Raw genomic sequence first — 19,521 nt, 5'->3', positions numbered from 1 at the left:
AAAAATCAGAAACATCTTCCCAAGAACTGTGGTAGGAAGTGATTTTGACCATTAAGGGGGAAAAATTCGGCCAAGGGCCTAAAGAACTCCAGATATACCCTTCCTTCCTACTACCAACTCCAAAACAGACTTTATTTTTAAGTCAATTATTTTTAGTACACCTACACTGCCTTGCAGAGCATTAAAAAAAAGACTGGAATCTGCTCAAAGACAATTCTTTGCAAACATTCTACCTTTTCCAAAGTCTGGCTTTCCCAAACTGTACATTTTCCCCCTTCTGATTCAAGCTGACATCGGCGGGCTTGGCTACCCTCCGTTCCAAAGTCCAGCAACAGGAAAAAAAATCATGTTCCGCGAGTTAAGTCTGGTGCACCACCTCCTCTAGGAAACATTCGGTTTACTGGTGGGAACTCTGTGCTTATAAAACCAAGAGGAGGGGAAAAGAACATTTCGCCCTGTCGCCAGCCATGAAGCAAGGATACAAGGCTCTCCGCAGGCCTCACGGGCTGGCCTCAACTCATTACCTCTTCGCCAGGAGGAACGACACCCAGATAATTTACAGGTCTTTAAGTTTCGATTTAGAGCTTCCAGACCCGGAGCAGCGTCCGGTTCCGGCGCGACAATGGGCCGCTGTGAGGACGCCGGGGCCACGCGCAGCCCGGGAGGTAGGCGGCCCGGCCCGCCCGCCGCTTCCCACCCGGCCCCGCCGCCTCCCCGCGCCCGGCCCCCGCCCCATTACCTGCTCCGCCACGGCCCGGAACAGGCACGACCCGTCCTTGGCGACCAGTTTCCGATACAAGCCCAGTTTCCGCAGATAGGCGTCCATGGGCGTCGCGTCCTCCCGGGGCGCCGCACCGCCCTGGTCGCCGCCGTCTGGGGCGCCGACGGCCGCCTCCATGTTGCCGGTCGCGCTGCAGGCCCGGCGCGGCGCGGGCTAGCCCCACATGGCCGCGCCGCCGGCTCCTCGACGCCCCGGCCTGGGGCGGGCGGCGGCTTGGGCTCCGGCTGGGCACGCGGCGGCGGCTGCAGGCGGCGGCCCGAGGCAGCGGTCCGCGCGCATAGGGGAGCCCTGCCTAATGCATGGCCAGGCGCACGCGGCCACCTCCCGAGGGCCCACGCTCCCAGGGGCAACGGGGGAGAAATTCACGAAAACCCGAGAGCTAGGAGTCACTTCCCGGCGGCCTCGCCGCCCGGCTCAGCAACTGCGCCCGGGGGTCGCCGCCCGCACAAGTTTCCTTGTCCCGACCCGGCTGAGGCGAGGAAAGCCCTGCACCCGAGCGCGCGCGGAGCCGGCTCAGGTGAAGCGAGGCCTGCGGCCCCAACACCGGGAGCCGAGGAAGCCGAAAGAGAAAGACGCGGCCTTTCGTCTCCCCACCTCACAGGAGGGCGCCGGAGGGGCGGGGAGCGGGCGGGGGCGCCCAGCGGGGGGCAGCACGCTCGCAGCCCAGATTTTGTTTTCGCTTTCGGCCAGACAGCGGAGAGGACGGCGGGAGATGTAGTTTGGCCAGCGGCAGGAAGTCGGCTTGCGGCGGGCGGGGACGCGCGGCCGGCCTACCCGGGGGAGGCGCCCGGGAGGCACGGGGACTACAAGTCCCTACAGCGCGGCGCCGCCGCAGCCGCCCGGAGCCGGCTTCGAGCTTTCCGGGCACAGCGTCCGCGAGCAGGCCGAGGGTCTCAGCTGGCCGACGTGCAGCAACCTGCGCGCGCCGCCCCGCCCGGCCGTCCGCCCACTGCGCCGCGGGGCCGCGGGAAGTGCGCGTGCCCTGCGTGCGTGGAGTCGCCAGGGGCACTGAGGCTGCTGGGTCGGCCCTTTGTGTATTTCCAAACAGAGGGCGCACCTGTCTGCTCCCCTCCCCGGCCTCTTCTCCTGGCGTTTCCATGGAGGTGGCTTTAACGGCTTAAACAGAAAATAGAGCTAATTGGCGAAGGCTCCTGGAACTGGCACCGTGCGGGGCGACACAGGCTGTCCATAAATCAACCGTGGCCTGCTGATTCCTGTTAGAGATTAGATGTACAAGCTCGTGCACTATAGCAAGATGATGCCTTTGCCACAGACATTTTGGTTCACCGTGCCACTGTAGCTGCCCACCGCGGCACAAAGAGATGGTCGCCGGTCGGAAAAACTTAGATATTTTTTCTTGAAAAATTCATCTCGTAATTGCTTGATAACGTGCTGGACTTGCCCTGGGTTCCAGCAGTGCTTGCTGGAGGATTCCCGTTCAACTTCCCACCCTACGAAGTTGAATGACAATATATGCTTTAGAACCTAGAATTTATCCAGCATGTTTTTGTGACACCAGAATTTTATTTTTACTAAAGTACAACAGCATCTGGTGTCCTAATCATTTAAAGACATGGTTAACCATAAAATCTACTCCAGCCTTGAGGCCATGGTGTGCCAGGATGGGGCTGGGGGGACTGGAGAGTTTCTGTAGGTTTAGACATGTGGTCAGGCAGGCTCTGGAATGGGGGCAAGGCAGGCCAGATGGTGAGAGCCCAGTGCAAATTACCGAAAGTTCTATTTTAGAAATTTGTTTTTGGTACTTGGTGCAAACAATGACTCCCATATTCACTTTCCTTTGAACTTCTAAATTTGATTTCTTAAGGTTTAAAGATTCAATATCCGATTTTTTGTATTGGAGAATACAAAAAAGTATTCTAACCTAAATGAATTTTCTTGTCCCATTATTAAATTTTGTACATTTTGTAGAGAAATAAACACTTCAGAATCACTTTTAGAAAAATCTAGTTTCAAGTCAAACCTGTTGCTTTTCTTTCTTTAAAAATATATACATTGCATATACTTCTCATTCCACTCAAAAAGAATTATGCAGTATTGCTACTACCTACAACATGGCTTGCTTTTCTTTTTTTTTTAAATATGGCTTGCCTTATAAACCCACAGAGGAATTGAAAGTAAAGTAATATCTAAACAATAGAGCTTAAATATTGAATTCTTAAAATGAGATTCTGTAGTATTAATAAGCAACAGACTTTCTGATATGCCAAAAGAAAGCTATGCCTTTCCTAATATTTGTTACTATTCCTTCAGTAAGAATTCTGAAGCTTATCTCATATGCAATATGTATTTATGGGAAATCTACTGTGTCTAGCATGCTAAGATTGCACTGCTAACTATCTTGAGGATATATTAGAAACATATTGACAGGGGCTTCACGTTTGAAAATTTATCAAACCTTACTTTGTAATTGAAATTTTCATGATTACATTTGCTCTAATTTTTTTAGAAGTCATTCAAAAAGCTTTGCTCATTTTTTATATGCACAATAATTTCATTTTGAGTGGCTAACAGTGTTTCAAGCATATTTTCCATTTTAAGCCTTATCCATATTTTAATCTTATTTAAATGTGCTTACATACATATATTTTTAATAACGTATGTAACATCACCATTTTCTAAAGCCCCCAAATTCCTTTGAAATACTTTGAAAAGGAAACCAAATACATCATTAACACTACAATGTCTCTATTTTCCATTGCAAAAATGTAATTCACTGATAATAGTATAATCAAATGGATATGATCATTTAAGTACTCTGGTTGGGGCTTCCCTAGTGGCACAGTGGTTGAGAGTCCACCTGCCAATGCAGGGGACACGGGTTCGAGCCCTGGTCCAGGAAGATCCCACATGCTACTGAGCAACTAAGCCCATGCACCACAACTACTGAGCCCGCGTGCCACAACTACTGTAGCCTGTGCACCTAGAGCCCGTGCTCCACAACAAGAGAAGCCACTGCAATGAGAAGTCCGAGCACGGCAACGGAGAGTAGCCCCCGCTCCCAGTAACTAGAGAAAGCCCGTGCGCAGCAACGAAGACCCAATGCAGCCAAAAATAAATTAATTAATTAATTTTAAAAAAAAGTATTCTGGCTGGCCCTAAAGTTGACTTTTGATATTTTTTAAAATGAATTATTAAATACTAAGAAAACAGAGGCCTTTATCAGAATTCATCGCAATTCTTTCTTATCTTGTAAAAATGTGGTTTGTTATCAGAAGTATTAGAAGAATAACACATTTCCAGTCTTTTCTACACATGAGGTCTTGGCAAAATTACTTATTATCCTCACTCTTACTGAATGAGTGCAGAACAGCCTCACTCTAAACTGGCTGCTTTGGGTTCCAAAATTAGAAGTAAAACACCTGTTGTATCTGACCCTGGGTCTGTTTAAGGAAATCCTTTAGGTATTTTGAGACCTGATCCAAGACAGACCCTCTGTATGCCAAATCCCCAAATATAGCTCACTGTTTAGGCAATGTTAAAGGATCCTATGACTTTAAACTGGACCAATACTTACAGAAATTCACTTGCTTTCAAATTCACTTGTTGACATCAACCTCTGAAACTTTTCAAGAAACCACATCTGATTGACGATGTTCCCCTCTGAAGAAGCCATTTCTGATTAGCAAAAGTGAAGAACAGACATTTTAATCAAATATAACCTGAAGGATTCAACGCTCCTTAGAACCTAACGGAATTAAAGTCATCTTATGCAAATGTGTCGACTGTTTTTCTTGTACACAGTTAAATACCTCAAGTCCGTTTGTTTGCTCTGACACACTTTGGAGATAATTGTATCCGGTGGAATATTTTTGTTCTAAAAAATGGTAGATTTTCTGCAGATTTTTTTCCAATAACAGGTTAGGTGTTATGGTAGCCAGCCTCAAAGATGGCCCCCAATGACCCCTGCCTCCTGGTAGTCACACTCCTGTATAATTGCCTCCACCTTATAGCAAGATTGGTCTGCTTGATCAATAGAATAGAGCAAAAGTGATGGTACATCATGGCTGAAATTAGGTAATAAGAGACCCTTTTGGCATTTTGGTGTTCTCTTGCACTCCCTGTCTTGTGGGGGACTCTGGTGGAAGCTGGTTGCTATGGGTCCTGAACAGACTTACAGAGAAGTTCTCTTGGTGGGGAACTGGAGCCTCAGTCAACTGCCATGTGAGTCACTTTTGAAGTGAGTCCTCCAACCCAGTCAAGCTTTCAGACGACTGCAACCTCATGAGAAACCCTGAGCTGGAACCATCCAGCCAAAGTCTGAGATTCTTTTCTTTTTCTCTGACCGGGGATTGAACCCAGGCCCCGCCAGTGAACGCATGGAATCCTAACCACTGGACCACCAGGGAATTCCCCAGGTCTGAGATTCTTAATTCTGAGATTCTTGACCTCAGAAACTATGTGAGATAATAAATGTTTGTTGTGTTAAGCTCCTAAATTTTGGAATAATTGGTTATACAGCAATTAATAAGTATTACAGATATAACACTCCATTGTTTCTCTTTACTAGGTAGACATAGAACGTATGTCAATAATTCATTAAAATAACCACTAATTTAATATCCTTAATGGTTTTACTATTTTTCTAAGTTGCCAGTAAGTGGAATTTCTTTTTTAAATTTATAAAATCCTTTACAAAAATAGAAAAACCTAGGGGCTTCCCTGGTGGTGCAGTGGTTGAGAGTCCCCCTGCTGATGCAGGAGACACGGGTTCGTGTCCCGGTCCGGGAAGATCCCACATGCCGCGGAGCGGCTGGGCCCGTGAGCCATGGCCGCTGAGCCTGCGCATCCGGAGCCTGCGCGTCCAGAGCCTGTGCTCCGCAACGGGAGAGGCCACAACAGTGAGAGGCCCGCGTACTGCAAAAAAAAAAAAAAGAAAAACCTAAAATGTCTGGTCTTCATTGTCCCATAGCATTTTGGTTTGTTTTCTATAAAAATTAAAGTAATTAAATCCTACAAGAAACCTATTTTATGAAGAAAGACCTATTTCTTTCAGATCCTATGTGCTAGAGACTGCTAACTGTCCTCCACTTTGCATTTCATTTCTCCTGAATATTAGCTGGATGGCCATGCACACATTTCCCAGCCTACCTTTGAACTAAATGTGACCATGTGACTATTGTAGGCCAATGAGACGTGAGCAGAACTGATGAGTTTGGGACTTCCCTGGTGGCGCAGTGATTAAGAATCTGCCTGCCAATGCAGGGGACACAGGTTTGGTCCCTGGTCTGGGAAGATCCCATGTGCCATGGAGCAACTAAGCCCGTGCGCCACAACTACTGAGCCTGTGCTCTATAGCCTGTGAGCCAGAACTACTGAGCCTGTGTGCCACAACTACTGAAGCCCGCGTGCCTAGACTAGAGCGCGTGCTCCACGACAAGAGAAGCCCCCGCAATGAGAAGCCCGTGCACCGCAGCAATGAATAATAGCCCCCGCTCGCAGCAACTAGAGAAAGCCCGCACATGGCAACAAAGACCCAAAGCAGCCAAAAATGAATTAATTAATTAATTTAAAAAAATAAAAATGTTTTTAAAAATTGATGAGTTTAACTTCCAGGTCATCTCCTTAAAGATGAAGGCTCCTGCCCTCAATAGTCTTTCCTGCTTCCTTTGGGCTCATTTGAAAACATGGTTGAAACAAAGACAGCATTGATTACAAAGACAACACCCTAAGAGAACAGAGCAAGTAGATGAAGGAAACAGGGCCCCTGAATGCTTCAAGCCAATGAAGGCTTGGACTATTTTGTGAGAGAAAAATAAACTTATTTAACCAACCATTTTTTGTTGTTGTTCTTGTTACAGTTACTTAATCTATGTATTCTAGCATATTTTTCTTTCAATATTAAATAGGTAGTGGTATTTGGGGCCAAATAGAATTTATGTACAAGAGTTACTTCCTTAGTTGCACAGAACATTTTTTATTTTTCTGGAAAGTTCAGAAAAGAACTTTTTTCCTGAAAATTTGGAAATCCCAAATGTTGAAGGACTTCCATAAAGGTTTTCTGATGTTATTTCAGCCAATGACTTCCTTCATCACCAATCTGCATTCTCCTTCAGCTGCTACGTTGGCACCGTTGGCTACCTCCTCATTTTGAAACTCTCCTGGGTTTCAGGGGATGAACTAAGTAAGTGGAATCAAACTATAGTTTAGTTTCTCTTAGCAGCTGTCACTTCCTTGTGAGGTCAGCACATTGCCATGCCCAAACTTGAAAGACTAAAAATCTCACAGTAGACTCAGGCTCTTATACAAACAGCTAGTGAGAGTCCACCATCTCTGCAAATAAACCCCACATATTTCCAGCCTTTTACCCCTCTTTCCACTACCATCTCTCGATTCCCACCCTGAGAAAACTCACAAAGTTGCCTTACAAGAAATTGACTTTAGTTCCCCAGTGTGGGATTGTAAACTCTTTGTAGGTTTATAGAATTTAAGATTATCTTGTATTTCCCAAGTGACTAAGAATGTATTTGCTTTTGGGTATTCAGATTAGCTATTCAATAAATATTCATTTAATATTTTCATGTATTTCCAATAAATCTCTCAATGAGAAAAATATTTACAATGAAGATGTATAATTATGGAACCTGTAGTTGTGGCGTAAGTATTTGGCCAAGACTGTGAGTCAGGTTATACATCATATTTTCCTTTATAAACAAAGAATTGAAGATAATGTAAATGTTCAACAGTAGCAAATTGATTAACTACATTTTAATATGCACAAACAGGGGACTTCCCTGGTGGCGCAGTGGTTAAGAATCCATTTGCTAATGCTAGGGGACACAGGTTCAATCCCTGGTCCGGGAAGATCCCACATGCCACGGAGCAACTAAGCCTGTGCATCACAACTACTGAGCCCACGTGCCGCAACTACTGAAGCCCATGCACCTAGAGCCCGTGCTCCGCAACAAGAGAAGCCACCGAAATGAGAAGCCCGCGCACCGTTAACGAAGAGTAGCTCCCGCTCACCGCAACTAGAGAAAGCCCGCGGGCAGCAACAAAGACCCAACACAGCCAAAAAAAAAGCACAATTAGAATACTACTGATCCTTTTCATGATGTGTGTGTGTGTGTCTGTGTGTACGTTGATCACAATCACCCAGATAACTTCTGAAAACTACAGATCACTGGTGTTGAAGGGAGAGGATGGGGATAAATGAATCAAAGATTGGGCCATGAGATAATTATTGTTGACATTAGGTGAGGTATATATGGGTGCTCATTATACTATTCCTTCCATTTTGCACATGTTTGAAATGTTCTATAATAAAAAAGGTTAGTTTTCTGAATCCCACTCCAGTTTTCTTGAATCAGAATAACAAGGGATAGGGCAGAGGAATCTGTGTTTTTTTTGGGGGTTTTTTTTGTTTTTTTTTTGCGGTACGCGGGCCTCTCACTGTTGTGGCCTCTCCCGTTGCGGAGCACAGGCTCCGGACGCGCAGGCTCAGCGGCATTGGCTCACGGGCCCAGCCGCTCCGTGTCCACCTGCATCGGCAGGCGGACTCTCAACCACTGCACCACCAGGGAAGCCCCCCTGCCACAAATTTTTGATTTGTGAAAAATACAATATCTGTAAAGCGCAATAAAGGAAAGCACAATAAAATGAGGTATGCCTGTAATACCATTAGACAAAGACATATAAAGACAAAATTATATTGCTTAAGATGACTGCAATGTAAAATATTAATACTTTAAAATTAAAGTAAGAACATATAATAAGGCATTGTTAATTAAAATACAAAAGTGTACCATCATAATTAAAACTAACATAGACGTGGAACATACTACTGTTCCATCGATATGGAACATAAAACTAACATAGATACGGAAGAGCACTGTAGAAATTAAGTGAAATAATTTTAGTAGCTTTACTGAGAATGTAAATGACACACAATAAAATGTACATATTTAAAGTGTACAATTCGATAAGTCTTGATGTATGTCTATATCTATGAAACCAACACCACAATCAAGATAATGAACCTATCCATTACCCCACTGTTTCCTATTCCCTTTTATTATATAATCTCTTTACCCCATCCCTCCCCAACCCTCAATTCTTCCTGTGACTACTGCTGTTTTCTGTCACTGTATTAGTTTGCTAGGGCTGCTATAATAAAATACCACTGACTGGGTGGCTTAGACAACGGAAATTCATTTTATCACAATTCTGAAGGGTAGAAGTTCAAGATCAAGGTGTCCTCAAAATTGATTTCTTTGAGTAATCTCTCCTCAGCTTGTAGATGGACATCTCTTCCATGTGACTTCACATGGTTTTCTCTCTGTATCCATCTGAGTAGAAATGTCGTCTTAAAAGGACGCCAGTTAGATTGCATTAGAGCTCACCCTCATGACCTCATTTTAAATTAATTACCCCCTTAAAACACTATTTTCAAAAACAGTTACATCCTGAGGTACTGAAGGACAGGACTTTAACAGATAATTTTGGGGGGATCCAGTTCAGTTCATAACAGAAACTGGGATTAGTTTGCCTTTTCTAGTGTTTTATATGAATGGAACTCTTTCTAAATGAACTCTTTTTTGTTTGACTTTGTTCACTCAGCATATTTATCTTAGATTGATCCATTCATGTATCAATAGTTCATTTCTTTTCATTCCTGAGTGGCATTTCATTGGCTGGACACACACATTGTTTATCCATTCACCTGTTGACGGACATTTGGGTTATTTCCAAGTTGAAGCTATTAAAAATAAAGCTGCTGTGAACTCTTTATTTCTCTTGGGCAAATTACCTAATGGCTGGGTCATTTGAGAGGCGTGTGTATAACCTCATAAGAAACTGCCTGTGATATTGGGATTTATAATAAGAAATATATATATATAGTCTTTGTTCCTCTCAGTTCCTGGCACAGAGCTCCTAAACTCTTGGAATTTCCTAAATGAAGAGAGTGATAAAGGCCCCTTTGTTCATAGGTGGCTTTTTTGGAAAACCCCTCGGTAACCTAAGGATGGGCTGGTTGACTGGGGAACCGATTATGAATAAAGGGTTGGAACTTTTAGTCCTACCCCAGCTTCCTGAGAGGAGAGAGGGGCTGAAGGCTGAGCTCAATCACGGATGGCCAGTGATTTAATCAATCGTGCCTATGTAATGAAGCCTCCATAAAATCGCTGGACAAGATTTGGAGAGCTTCTGGATTGGTTAACACAGGGAGATTCGGGGAGAGTGGAGTGCTCAGAGTGGGTGGAAGCTCCATGCCCGTCTCCCCATACCCTGCCCTTTGTAAGACGTTGCCTGGGTTCTCTCTCTCTGTACCATGGCCTAAAACCTCTCTCCAGACATTAAGCTGGGGTAATAGACTCACAACATCTGTTTCCCATCTTGCAGTGATCGCTGTCCTTTGTTTTCTAACATCCATTGTCTTGAAAACCATTGTTTCATGTATTTTGCCTGCATTTTTGGTTATTTCAGGAGGGACGGTAAATAAACTCCCTGTTATTCCATCTTGAGTGGAATAACAGAAGTCTGAAGTAATAATTTAAAAACAAATACAAAACAACATAATGAAAAAAAAAAACATGAGTGTTTTAATAGATTTTTTTTCAGTTAGGATCACAAAATAAGTCTAGATTGCCCTGATGTTGACGCCGTCTGCAGCACTATCTTGACTCCTACTGGAGATTCTCTGATCCCAGTCATCTCTGTATCTTTATCTCTCATGTCTTGTTGAGATAGTCAATCTAACCTTTAGAAAATGCCCGGTGCCTTCTTCCCACCATGTGGCAATGGACAATCACAAACTGATATATACAAAGATCATTCTTCATAAACATTCTAATTTTGAGAAACTGTTTGTCTCATTACTTTTATATGCTGATCTGGGTTTGTTAACCTGCTTGTGTGAATATACTTTTATTTGAAGGTTTGTTCAGCAAATCTTTGCAGTGGCTAAATTTACAAGTTACAAAAATAGAGGGGTACCATCAGAGGAGAAAGAGTTTAAACAAAAGCTGACAATAGAATTATACATGAAGAGAAAAGTTTTTCTTAATAAAGTAAAGGAAGTACATATATGAAACACATACCAAAGATACATTTTCACTGAAAAAATAAAATGGAATCCACCAGAAAACTTTAAGAATTAATGAACAAGTTCAGCAAGGTTGTGGGATACAAGATCAATAAAAAAATTCTTTCTACACAATAGCAATGGACAATCTAAAAAGGACATTAAGAAAACAGCTCTATATACAATGGCATCACAAAGAGTAAAATCTCAGTAATAAATTTACAAAAGAAGTTCAAGAACTTGGGCAAAACTGCATTGCTTGTTGAAAGACATTAAAGAAGACATAAATACATGGACAGACATTACATATTCATGGATCAGAAGACTTAATAATGTTAAGACGGCAATTCTACACAAATCTACAGATTGAACATAATCCCTATTTGTTTCTCCAAAAAATATACAAATGACCAACAAGCACATGAAAAAAATGCTCTTTATTAATTATGGTTATATAAATCAAAAGCACAATGAGATACCCCTGCACACCCACTAGGATGGTTACAGTCAAAAAAGACAGACAACAAATTTTGGTGAGGATGTGAAGAAATTGGGACCCTCACACATTGCTGAAAGGATTGTAAAATGGTGCAGCCACTTTGGAAAAACAGTTTGCCAGTTTCTCAAAATGTTAAACATAGAGTTACCATATGATCTAGCAATTCTACTGTACGGTACATGTTCAAAAAAATTAAAACGGGGAGGGGGAAGGGTAAGCTGGGACGAAGTGAGAGAGTGGCATGGACATACATACACTACCAAATGTAAAATAGATAGCTAGTGGGAAGCAGCCGCATAGCACAGGGAGATCAGCTTGGTGCTTTGTGACCACCTAGAGGGGTGGATAGGGAGGGTGGGAGGGAGATGCAAGAGGGAGGAGATATGGGGATATATGTATATGTATAGCTGATTCACTTTGTTATACAGCAGAAACTCATGCAACACTGTAAAGCAATTATACTCCAATAAAGATGTTTAAAAAAACCCCACAAAAACACATGTCCACACAAAAACTTGTATTCTAATGTTCACAGCAACATTACTCATAATAGCCAAAAAGTAGAAACAACCCAAATGCTCATCAAGTGACGGACGGGTAAATAAAATATGGTATAGCCCTTTAATGGAATAGCATTCAGAAATAAAAATGAAAGATGTACTGATATACACTACATAATGAATGAACCTTGAAAACATTATGCTAAATGAAGAAAGCCTGTCACAAAAGTCCACATGTATAATTCCATTTATATGAAATGTCCAGTATAAGCATATTCATAGAGACAGAAAGTAGATTTATGGTTGACCCAGCCTGCGGGGTGGAAAAAATGGGGAGCAACTGCTAATACCTACGATTTTTGAGGGGGGGATGGAGATATTCTAAAATTAGGTCGTGGTAATGGTTGCACAACTCTCTGACTATACTAAAAACCATGAAATTGTGCACTTTAAAAGAGTGAATTTTATGGCATGTGAATTACACTTCAGTAGAGCTGTTATAAAAAATAAATAAAATGGAGTGCAAGTATTTGAAATAAACTTAAAAAGCCAAAAATGAATGCATTTTACTATTTGCCTTCAAGTCTACTACAAGGTTCAGTTTTATAAAGTGAGTACATTTTCTTGTGCCAAAATCTACTATGTTTTCAATCAACTCAATTAGTGTTGTTTTCCTTTTCCTCAATTAGCAAAAACAGTTAAAATATTTAGTCTGATTAGTTTCATAATATAATAAGCATATCGGTTATTATTCTTCTAGGAAAAACATCTGTAACTTTACTAATAACACTTTCAGTCTTTTAATTATCTGTTTTTATGAAAATCTTATCCATAGTTAATCTAAAAGGTAAAAGAGGAAAATAGAGTGGCAAGAAAAATTCAAACTTAATGCCAGTAGAATGAGAAGAATGTAACAGGGTATGAACTTTCTACTTGTTTTAATATGCTTTCTTTCTTTGCAATAAACACATTCTAGGGAAGAAGGCACTTCCACTGCCACTCCTGAGAACAAATAAAGTATTTCCCTAATCTGTGTAAAGACTCATCACTAGCCCATAGACTATTGAGCTAAGCATTTGTGAAGGAAATTTAAGAATAGGACATTTGATTTGTGTGCCACTATATAAAAAGAAAATATATGTATAGGGCTGAAAGCATGTGGAGAGAGGTGAAATAGGGGCTGATTCTTGGGATATAAACGTAGAAGAAAAATGTCAGAGAAAGTAGGAGCCTCGTGCCCCAAAAATGCCAGATGAATGGACTAAGGATTACTGGGAGGCCTTACTGGCTGGCTAGCTCCCCCAGCCTTCACAAAGGTTAACTCCAGGCCCCTACACACACCAACTCCCTTGGCAGGCATGCTGGCAGACCCCCAGCTTGAGAGCTGACTACCAGCTGAGTACAGAGGTTTCACTCAATGGCTTAAGTTTTGTTAAGGTCCCAGTAGGGCCTTCGGACACCTACCAGAGTAATGAGGGTGCTGAACTAAGAAACAGCCACATTCCCCGCTCCACTGTGACATGTAGTGATGGCCACTCTTTTCCTCCCGAAAATATGAAAAGACAAAACGAAAAAGAAGAAAAAAATTCTAAATGATGCCCTTTAGCTAGCTCAGGGGACTCATTATTTAGCTATACGCCCTCAATCCCAAACTGACCCTTTTATAGCTTCTGTGTTGACGCCAGGACTGGAACTTTGTGAATTACATTTCCCAGATTCCTTTGCCGGCTGGCTGTTAAATTCTGCCAATAGGAGGCACTAGAGGGAGACTAGAAGTTCAGAGGAAGAGAGAGGGACTTCTTTCCTGGTTTTTTTCCTGTTCCTGCCTGTGTTGACCCAGCTTCTTTCAGGACCCTCAGCTTCTCCCTCCCTCCCCCTGCCACCCCCACCTTCAGGTAGCCAGGCAGGGTTCACTTCTCAGATGCCGATGGATACCCAGTTCTAGAAGGGCCCTTCCTCCCAGGAGGTGAACGATAATCCCAGTAGCCTTCCTTCCGTTTCCCCAGATCTAGAGGCAGCTGTTGCTTCTGCTGTCAGCTCTGAGTATCTCCCCTGTTCAAATACCTAGTGTTTTTCTTTTTTCTTTTATCTTTCTTTTCCTGACTGATACAATACTAAGCTCTGCTAGCTGTAACATGTAAGGGCATCCAACACTTTCTTTACAAAGATATGGAAAGGCTGAACCGAAAAAGAAAAGAAAAACTGGTAAGTTTTGCTCCTTAGTTAGTTCAACCCATATCATCTTCCTAATTAAATTTTGAAGTCTCTCAGTATGAACATGCCATATTTGTTTTTCAACATGCCTAAACACCACCTGTATAGCCTCTTCTACCAGTGAATGAATTCCCATATAAAATAAATATTTGAGTTTCTTTTTCTTAGCGTATGTCACATATTTTTATAAAAGTAAAATTAACTTTAGCTGTATGTAATTTCCATTGCATCTGTAGAGCTAAAGGTCACTTAGTAATATATATATATTTCCATGCCATTCCCCAGATCAAAGTAAGAGACTACCAAATTCCCATCATCAGTCAGCTATTCTGAACCAAAAATCTCTTCTCGTGATTGTTACATTGTTAAGTAGTCTCCTTTCATCTGGAGAACTGAGACACTATATGCCCTCCTCCTTCTCTGGCTAAGGTGTATTTTGAGTACAGCAGAATAAGGTTGATGGTATTTCTTCAAGATGGGTATTTAGGAAAATCCCATAAATACTCTGTGCCAGTTACTGATTCATTGTCTCTCAGTTCCCAGTTCACCTTTCATTGCCTGCTCTATGATAATGAAGCTGGACTTCCTCCTTTGTCGGTTGGCATGATGCTAAGCTCTGTCAGTAGAGGGGGTCGGGAGAACGCTGGAGGAGAAAGGAGTTTCTCTTGCTGGTTGAAGTCCAGTCTTCTCCTCAGGCTCTTGCCGTGGTTAGCAGCACCCAGCACCCTTAGCATATGGTACCTCCCTATGAGCAGCTTCTCATGACACCTCTTGGGTGACTTCCCAGCAGAGTGCTGGAGCCAAGGTGTTTCCCCGTGAACAAGTTCTCCCAGCAACTCTGGGGGTAGGTTTCCAGCAAGCTTCACCAGTATGGCACTCCGGACACTTTGCCATCTGGTGAGCGAAGGCCATGCTATTTCCAACGAGCTCTGGATGTCCGCACTAAGGGGTCCCTTCCTCGGTGCTGTAGCTCAGCCTTGTGGGGAGTGACCACTCCCTAAATCTGCTATTTGCATATCCTTTACAGTTCTCTTTACTTCTTACCAGTCAATCTCTTTTTACTCCAATCCCGTTATATTTAATAATTCTTTATGTTGAGATTTCCCTGTTCAGATTACTATGTGGTTTCTCTCTCCTGATTAGACTCTGATGACGCATACTCATTTGCTATGCTTTGCCTCATTCCATCTGTTACCAATACAAAACTAAGCAAATGGGCTTCCCTGGTGGCGCAGTGGTTAAGAATCTGCCTGCCAATGCAGGGGACACGGGTTCAAGCCCTGGTCTGGGAAGATCCCACATGTTGTGGAGCAACTAAGCCTGTGTGCCACAACTACTGAGCCCACATGCTGCAGCTACTGAAGCCCACATGCCTAGAGCCTGTGCTCTGCAACGAGAAGCCACCACAATGAGAAGCCCGCGCACCGCAACAAAGAGTAGCCCCTGCTCGCCGCAACTAGAGAAAGCTCACGCGCACCAATGAAGACCCAACGCAGCCAAAAATAAATTAATTAAATAAATAAGTTAAAAAAAAACCTAAGTAAGTATCAAGCATCTTCTACGAATAGTGAAACTCAGGAATCACAGCATAAATATATATTAGAGGGGGAAGTGAAGTTTTTAAAAGGCTTGATTCATGTTAGTGTAGATTTTTAGCCCTTGTCCTATCCCATTCCTGCTTTGATTAGACAATTATAGACTTAGCTAGCTTTTTTTTAACATTCGTTTAAGATTCTCTTATATACATATTTAAATTAGTACTTAAATGCTCATTAAATGGTAGCTGTTAATTCAATTATAAAATTAGTTTCTAGTATCTTTGAAAAGCCATCACATTTTACTGTTGTTTTATTTTTTATTGGAGTATAGTTGCTTCACACTGCTGTGTCAGCTTCTGCTGTACAGCAAAGTGAATCAGCTGTAAGTATACATATATCCTGTCTTTTTAAATTTTCTTCCCATTTAGGTCACCAGAGAGCACCAAGTAGAGTTCCCTGTGCTGTATAGTAGGTTCTCATTAGTTATGTGTTTTATACACAGTAGTGTATATATGTCAATCCCAATCTCCCAATTCATCCCACCCTCCCCTCTTTCCCCCTTGGTATCCATACGTTTTTTCTTTATGTCTGTGTCTCTATTTCTGCTTTGCAAATAAGATCATCTATACCATTTTTCTAGATTCCACATTAGCTAGCTTTTAAACCTCAGGTTTAATGCTGCACATCTGTTGTCCTGTCTGTCCTGCACTGCTGCCCTCTCATTTTGGAAAATGCAGTCATTTCTTTGATGGGTCTGCTCCCTTCCATTCCCACTGACTCTTCTAAATGTGTGATTCTATTGAAGGCTGCAAGTACCCATCCTGTTATAGGATTGGGCACAGGACATGAGTCAGAGACTTTGCTTAGGATTTTTCTGGATTGGAAGTTAAAGAAGTCATTTCCTCTCTGGCCAAGCTAGGAAGATGTAAACTAGGAGCTAGTGGTAACTGTGGGTCCAGCTTTGTGGAAAAAGTCAATCTAAGAAAATGAAGCTGATATACAGAAAAAAAAAAAAAGCAACAATAGGAGGAAAGAGAAAAAAAAATTGTTGGAGTTAGAGTGCTTGGGTTTTGTATTATCAGAGGCACAAGTGTGCCCATGCCCTTCCCACAATTTAGTTAGTTGAACCAACCAGTTCATTTTTTCACTGAGCTACTTTGAGTTAGGTTTCCATCACTTTTAATTAAGAATTCTAAAGTGTTATCTTTCCTGAAGACCCCTGACTACATACTTACTTCCATTCTTTAATTCCTTCAGCGTACTTTATCTGTACTATTTACTGTGCTAACTACTTTACACTGTGCTTTTTCCCTAACTGCCCATATGGTACAACTTAACATTTAGCTAATAGTACATAAGGCCATATTTGTGTATATACATTCTGTTCTTACCAGTTAGATGGTAATCTTCACATCTTTTACAGTGCCATGCACATGGTTTGCTGATTAGCTGATGGATGGGAATTCCCTGGGGCTATAAATGTGGTGATCTGTTTCCCTTTTGGGGTCTTGTTTAACTATATATTATGGTAAACCGTGCGTAGGAAATATTCAAATAGCATACTGTGATAACAATAGTCTCTATTTATTTTTAAAATTTACATGTTTTATTTATAGATATATATTAATGAGATATAGTTGATTTATAATATTATATTCGTTTCAGGTATACAACATAGTAATTCAATATTTTTATAGATTATACTTCATTTACAGTTATTATAAAATATTGGCTATATTCCCTATGTTGTATAATATATCCTTTTAACTTACTTATCTTATACCTAGTAGTTTGTACCTCTTAATCCCTTACCCCTATCTTGGTCCTCCTCCCACCCCTCTCCCCACTGGTAACCACTAGTTTTTTCTCTATATCTGTGAGTTTGTTTCTTTTTTGTTATATTCACTAATTTGCTTTACTTTTTAGATTCCACATATATGTGATAACATACAATATTTGTTATCAAAGGAAGTTTTGCCATTTGTAAGAACATGGATGGACCTTGAGGGTATCATGCTTAGTGAAATAAAGTCAGACAGAGTAAGACACGTGCATTATGTGAGATTCTATTAGGGCTCTGTTATATTTACGAAACTATGTTTTGTTACATGATCTTATTTAGTTGAAACACTAGGAAGTATTGTTTCCATTTTAACTCTGAGAATACTGAAGGTAAATTAACTTGACAGAGTTAAGGTTCACCAAGTCTTAACTGACTCCAAGTTTCATCCACTATGCTGTGCTGCTTCACCTGTAACGTATATTTTCTATATTTTGAAAGAAAGACTTCTAAATGTATATTGCATATACTTTTACCTTTAGCTACAGGAAATGGTTTAGGAAGAATAATGGTTTAGGTGGATTCTCAGGGTACCAAATAGTCATTACTAAACGTTGGACATCACAAAGACAATTCTTTTTTTCCTTTAAAAGTTCTGAACTACTCAAGATTTACCTGCCAGTTTAATGGTGTACGCACGATGGGATGGGGCAGTGTTAGGAATGTGGTCTCATCAGCCTGATTTACCTTGGATGTTACTCTATTTTGCAGTAAAGAGAAACCTTGACCACAGCCTTGAAATAAAACTAGTGGCCATTTAAAGCTAGTTTTATTCTTCTGAGAAAATTATAAAACAGATACATACAAATAGGCCTGTAGTTGGCCTAGCCTTAATATTCCCTGATCAAATTGCCTTCTCTTATTTTTGTTTAAATTGTTCTTGATATATAGGAGACCATTTCGATTTTTATATCAGATTAAGTTTACACATTGATTAAGATACACAGAGCAGCATTTTCTCAATAATTAGCACATCCTGGAGTGTGGGTTTATTAAACTCATAGTCAAAATTACTTTTAAAGAGCTTTTGTGGTAAGTCGACCCAACTAATTCCCTTTTTTCCTAAGCTACTTGGAGCAATTACCCGTAAAAATATACTTGCTGGAGTTTTTATTGCTAGTTTTTTGAAAAGGACTATTGTTGATGAAAGTAAAGTAATTGCAATTCATTTGCTGTAGTTCACATTTCAGTTCTACATCTGTTCCGGGAGAGAAGCTTGAAAAGGTTGGTGGAACTGTATTGACTACTTGCAGTCAGAAATTGTTTCGGTAGCTCTATTTATGATGTCAAAACAGATAGAAGAAAAGCAAAACATCTGTTATATCATTCAAGTTTTTGTTCTCAAGTGTGGCAAATAACTGATTTGTGTTATTATCACACAATAGACTAAGTTTTGCTTTTATTCTTCTCTATCTTTTAACTGAAATTACAAGTCATCCAGAATTCAAAGGCTAATTTTGTACCAATTAAGAAGGAGCAAGGATAAAAATTTCCCTCTGAAAAGCATCATAAAGCTGGACCAATTAAATCAGGCCTCACTTGATGTTGAATCTGACTTTAGAATCAACACTGTTAAAGGAGATTCTAGTGAAAGCTTAAACCCTTAGAAGCCTTTTGTTTTAGATACATTCCTATGATTTGGCCTACATGCAGAAGACAGTTAATCTACAGATGGGCACACATTCATGGGTGGACTGCTCGGTGTTGCAAACACGCACATTCAATCAAAACCTTTCCTCAACTGGGCAGATTTTCACATATGGACCCCAAGTGACAGGACACACACTTACATACCTCTCTGATGTTTCTGAAGGACATCTTAGAGGAACTTTTTCCCTATGACTGATAACATTAAGGAATTGTACATGTATTTACTTCTGTCCTTTGAGATTTTCCAATAGCTCAGTTGAATTCTTTTTTTCTGATTGCTGCTGAAATGAAAAAGAAATTCAGACTAGCAGATACACTTTTGCCCTTGGAAAACACTCTTTATTACAATCTTAACTCTTAACAGCAAGAAAGAAATTCAAATGCATTTAAGTCATCAAGGGCCACACCAGAAAGTAGAAAACTTTTCTGCTCGGAGGGGCTGAAAATTAAGGGCAAA

General features: G+C 41.3%; 1 protein-coding gene across 6 annotated transcripts in view; it reads right to left on the bottom strand.

The window, feature by feature from the left end:
* The window catches only part of OTUD4 (OTU deubiquitinase 4), a 60,077-nt gene extending 40,758 nt beyond the window's left edge, over nt 1–19,319 (bottom strand). Inside the window, exon 1 of one of the 6 annotated variants that reach the window (XM_033857326.2) lies at nt 19,209–19,319. In XM_033857326.2, coding sequence (XP_033713217.2) covers nt 19,209–19,232 — 24 coding nt within the window. In that variant the 5' untranslated portion in view covers nt 19,233–19,319. Of the gene's footprint in view, nt 1–739; nt 1,372–4,316; nt 4,338–19,208 lie in introns of those variants that run through there. The other 5 variants (XM_033857327.2, XM_033857329.2, XM_019926532.3 and 2 more) reach the window with 5 other exon arrangements.
* Between the last annotated feature and the right edge of the window lie 202 nt (nt 19,320–19,521).

This window comes from Tursiops truncatus, chromosome 5, assembly GCF_011762595.2.
Source record: "Tursiops truncatus isolate mTurTru1 chromosome 5, mTurTru1.mat.Y, whole genome shotgun sequence".
NCBI classification, from domain to species: Eukaryota; Metazoa; Chordata; class Mammalia; order Artiodactyla; family Delphinidae; genus Tursiops; species Tursiops truncatus.
Note: the sequence above shows the minus strand (reverse complement) of the source record. Positions and strands in the feature narration are given on the sequence as shown.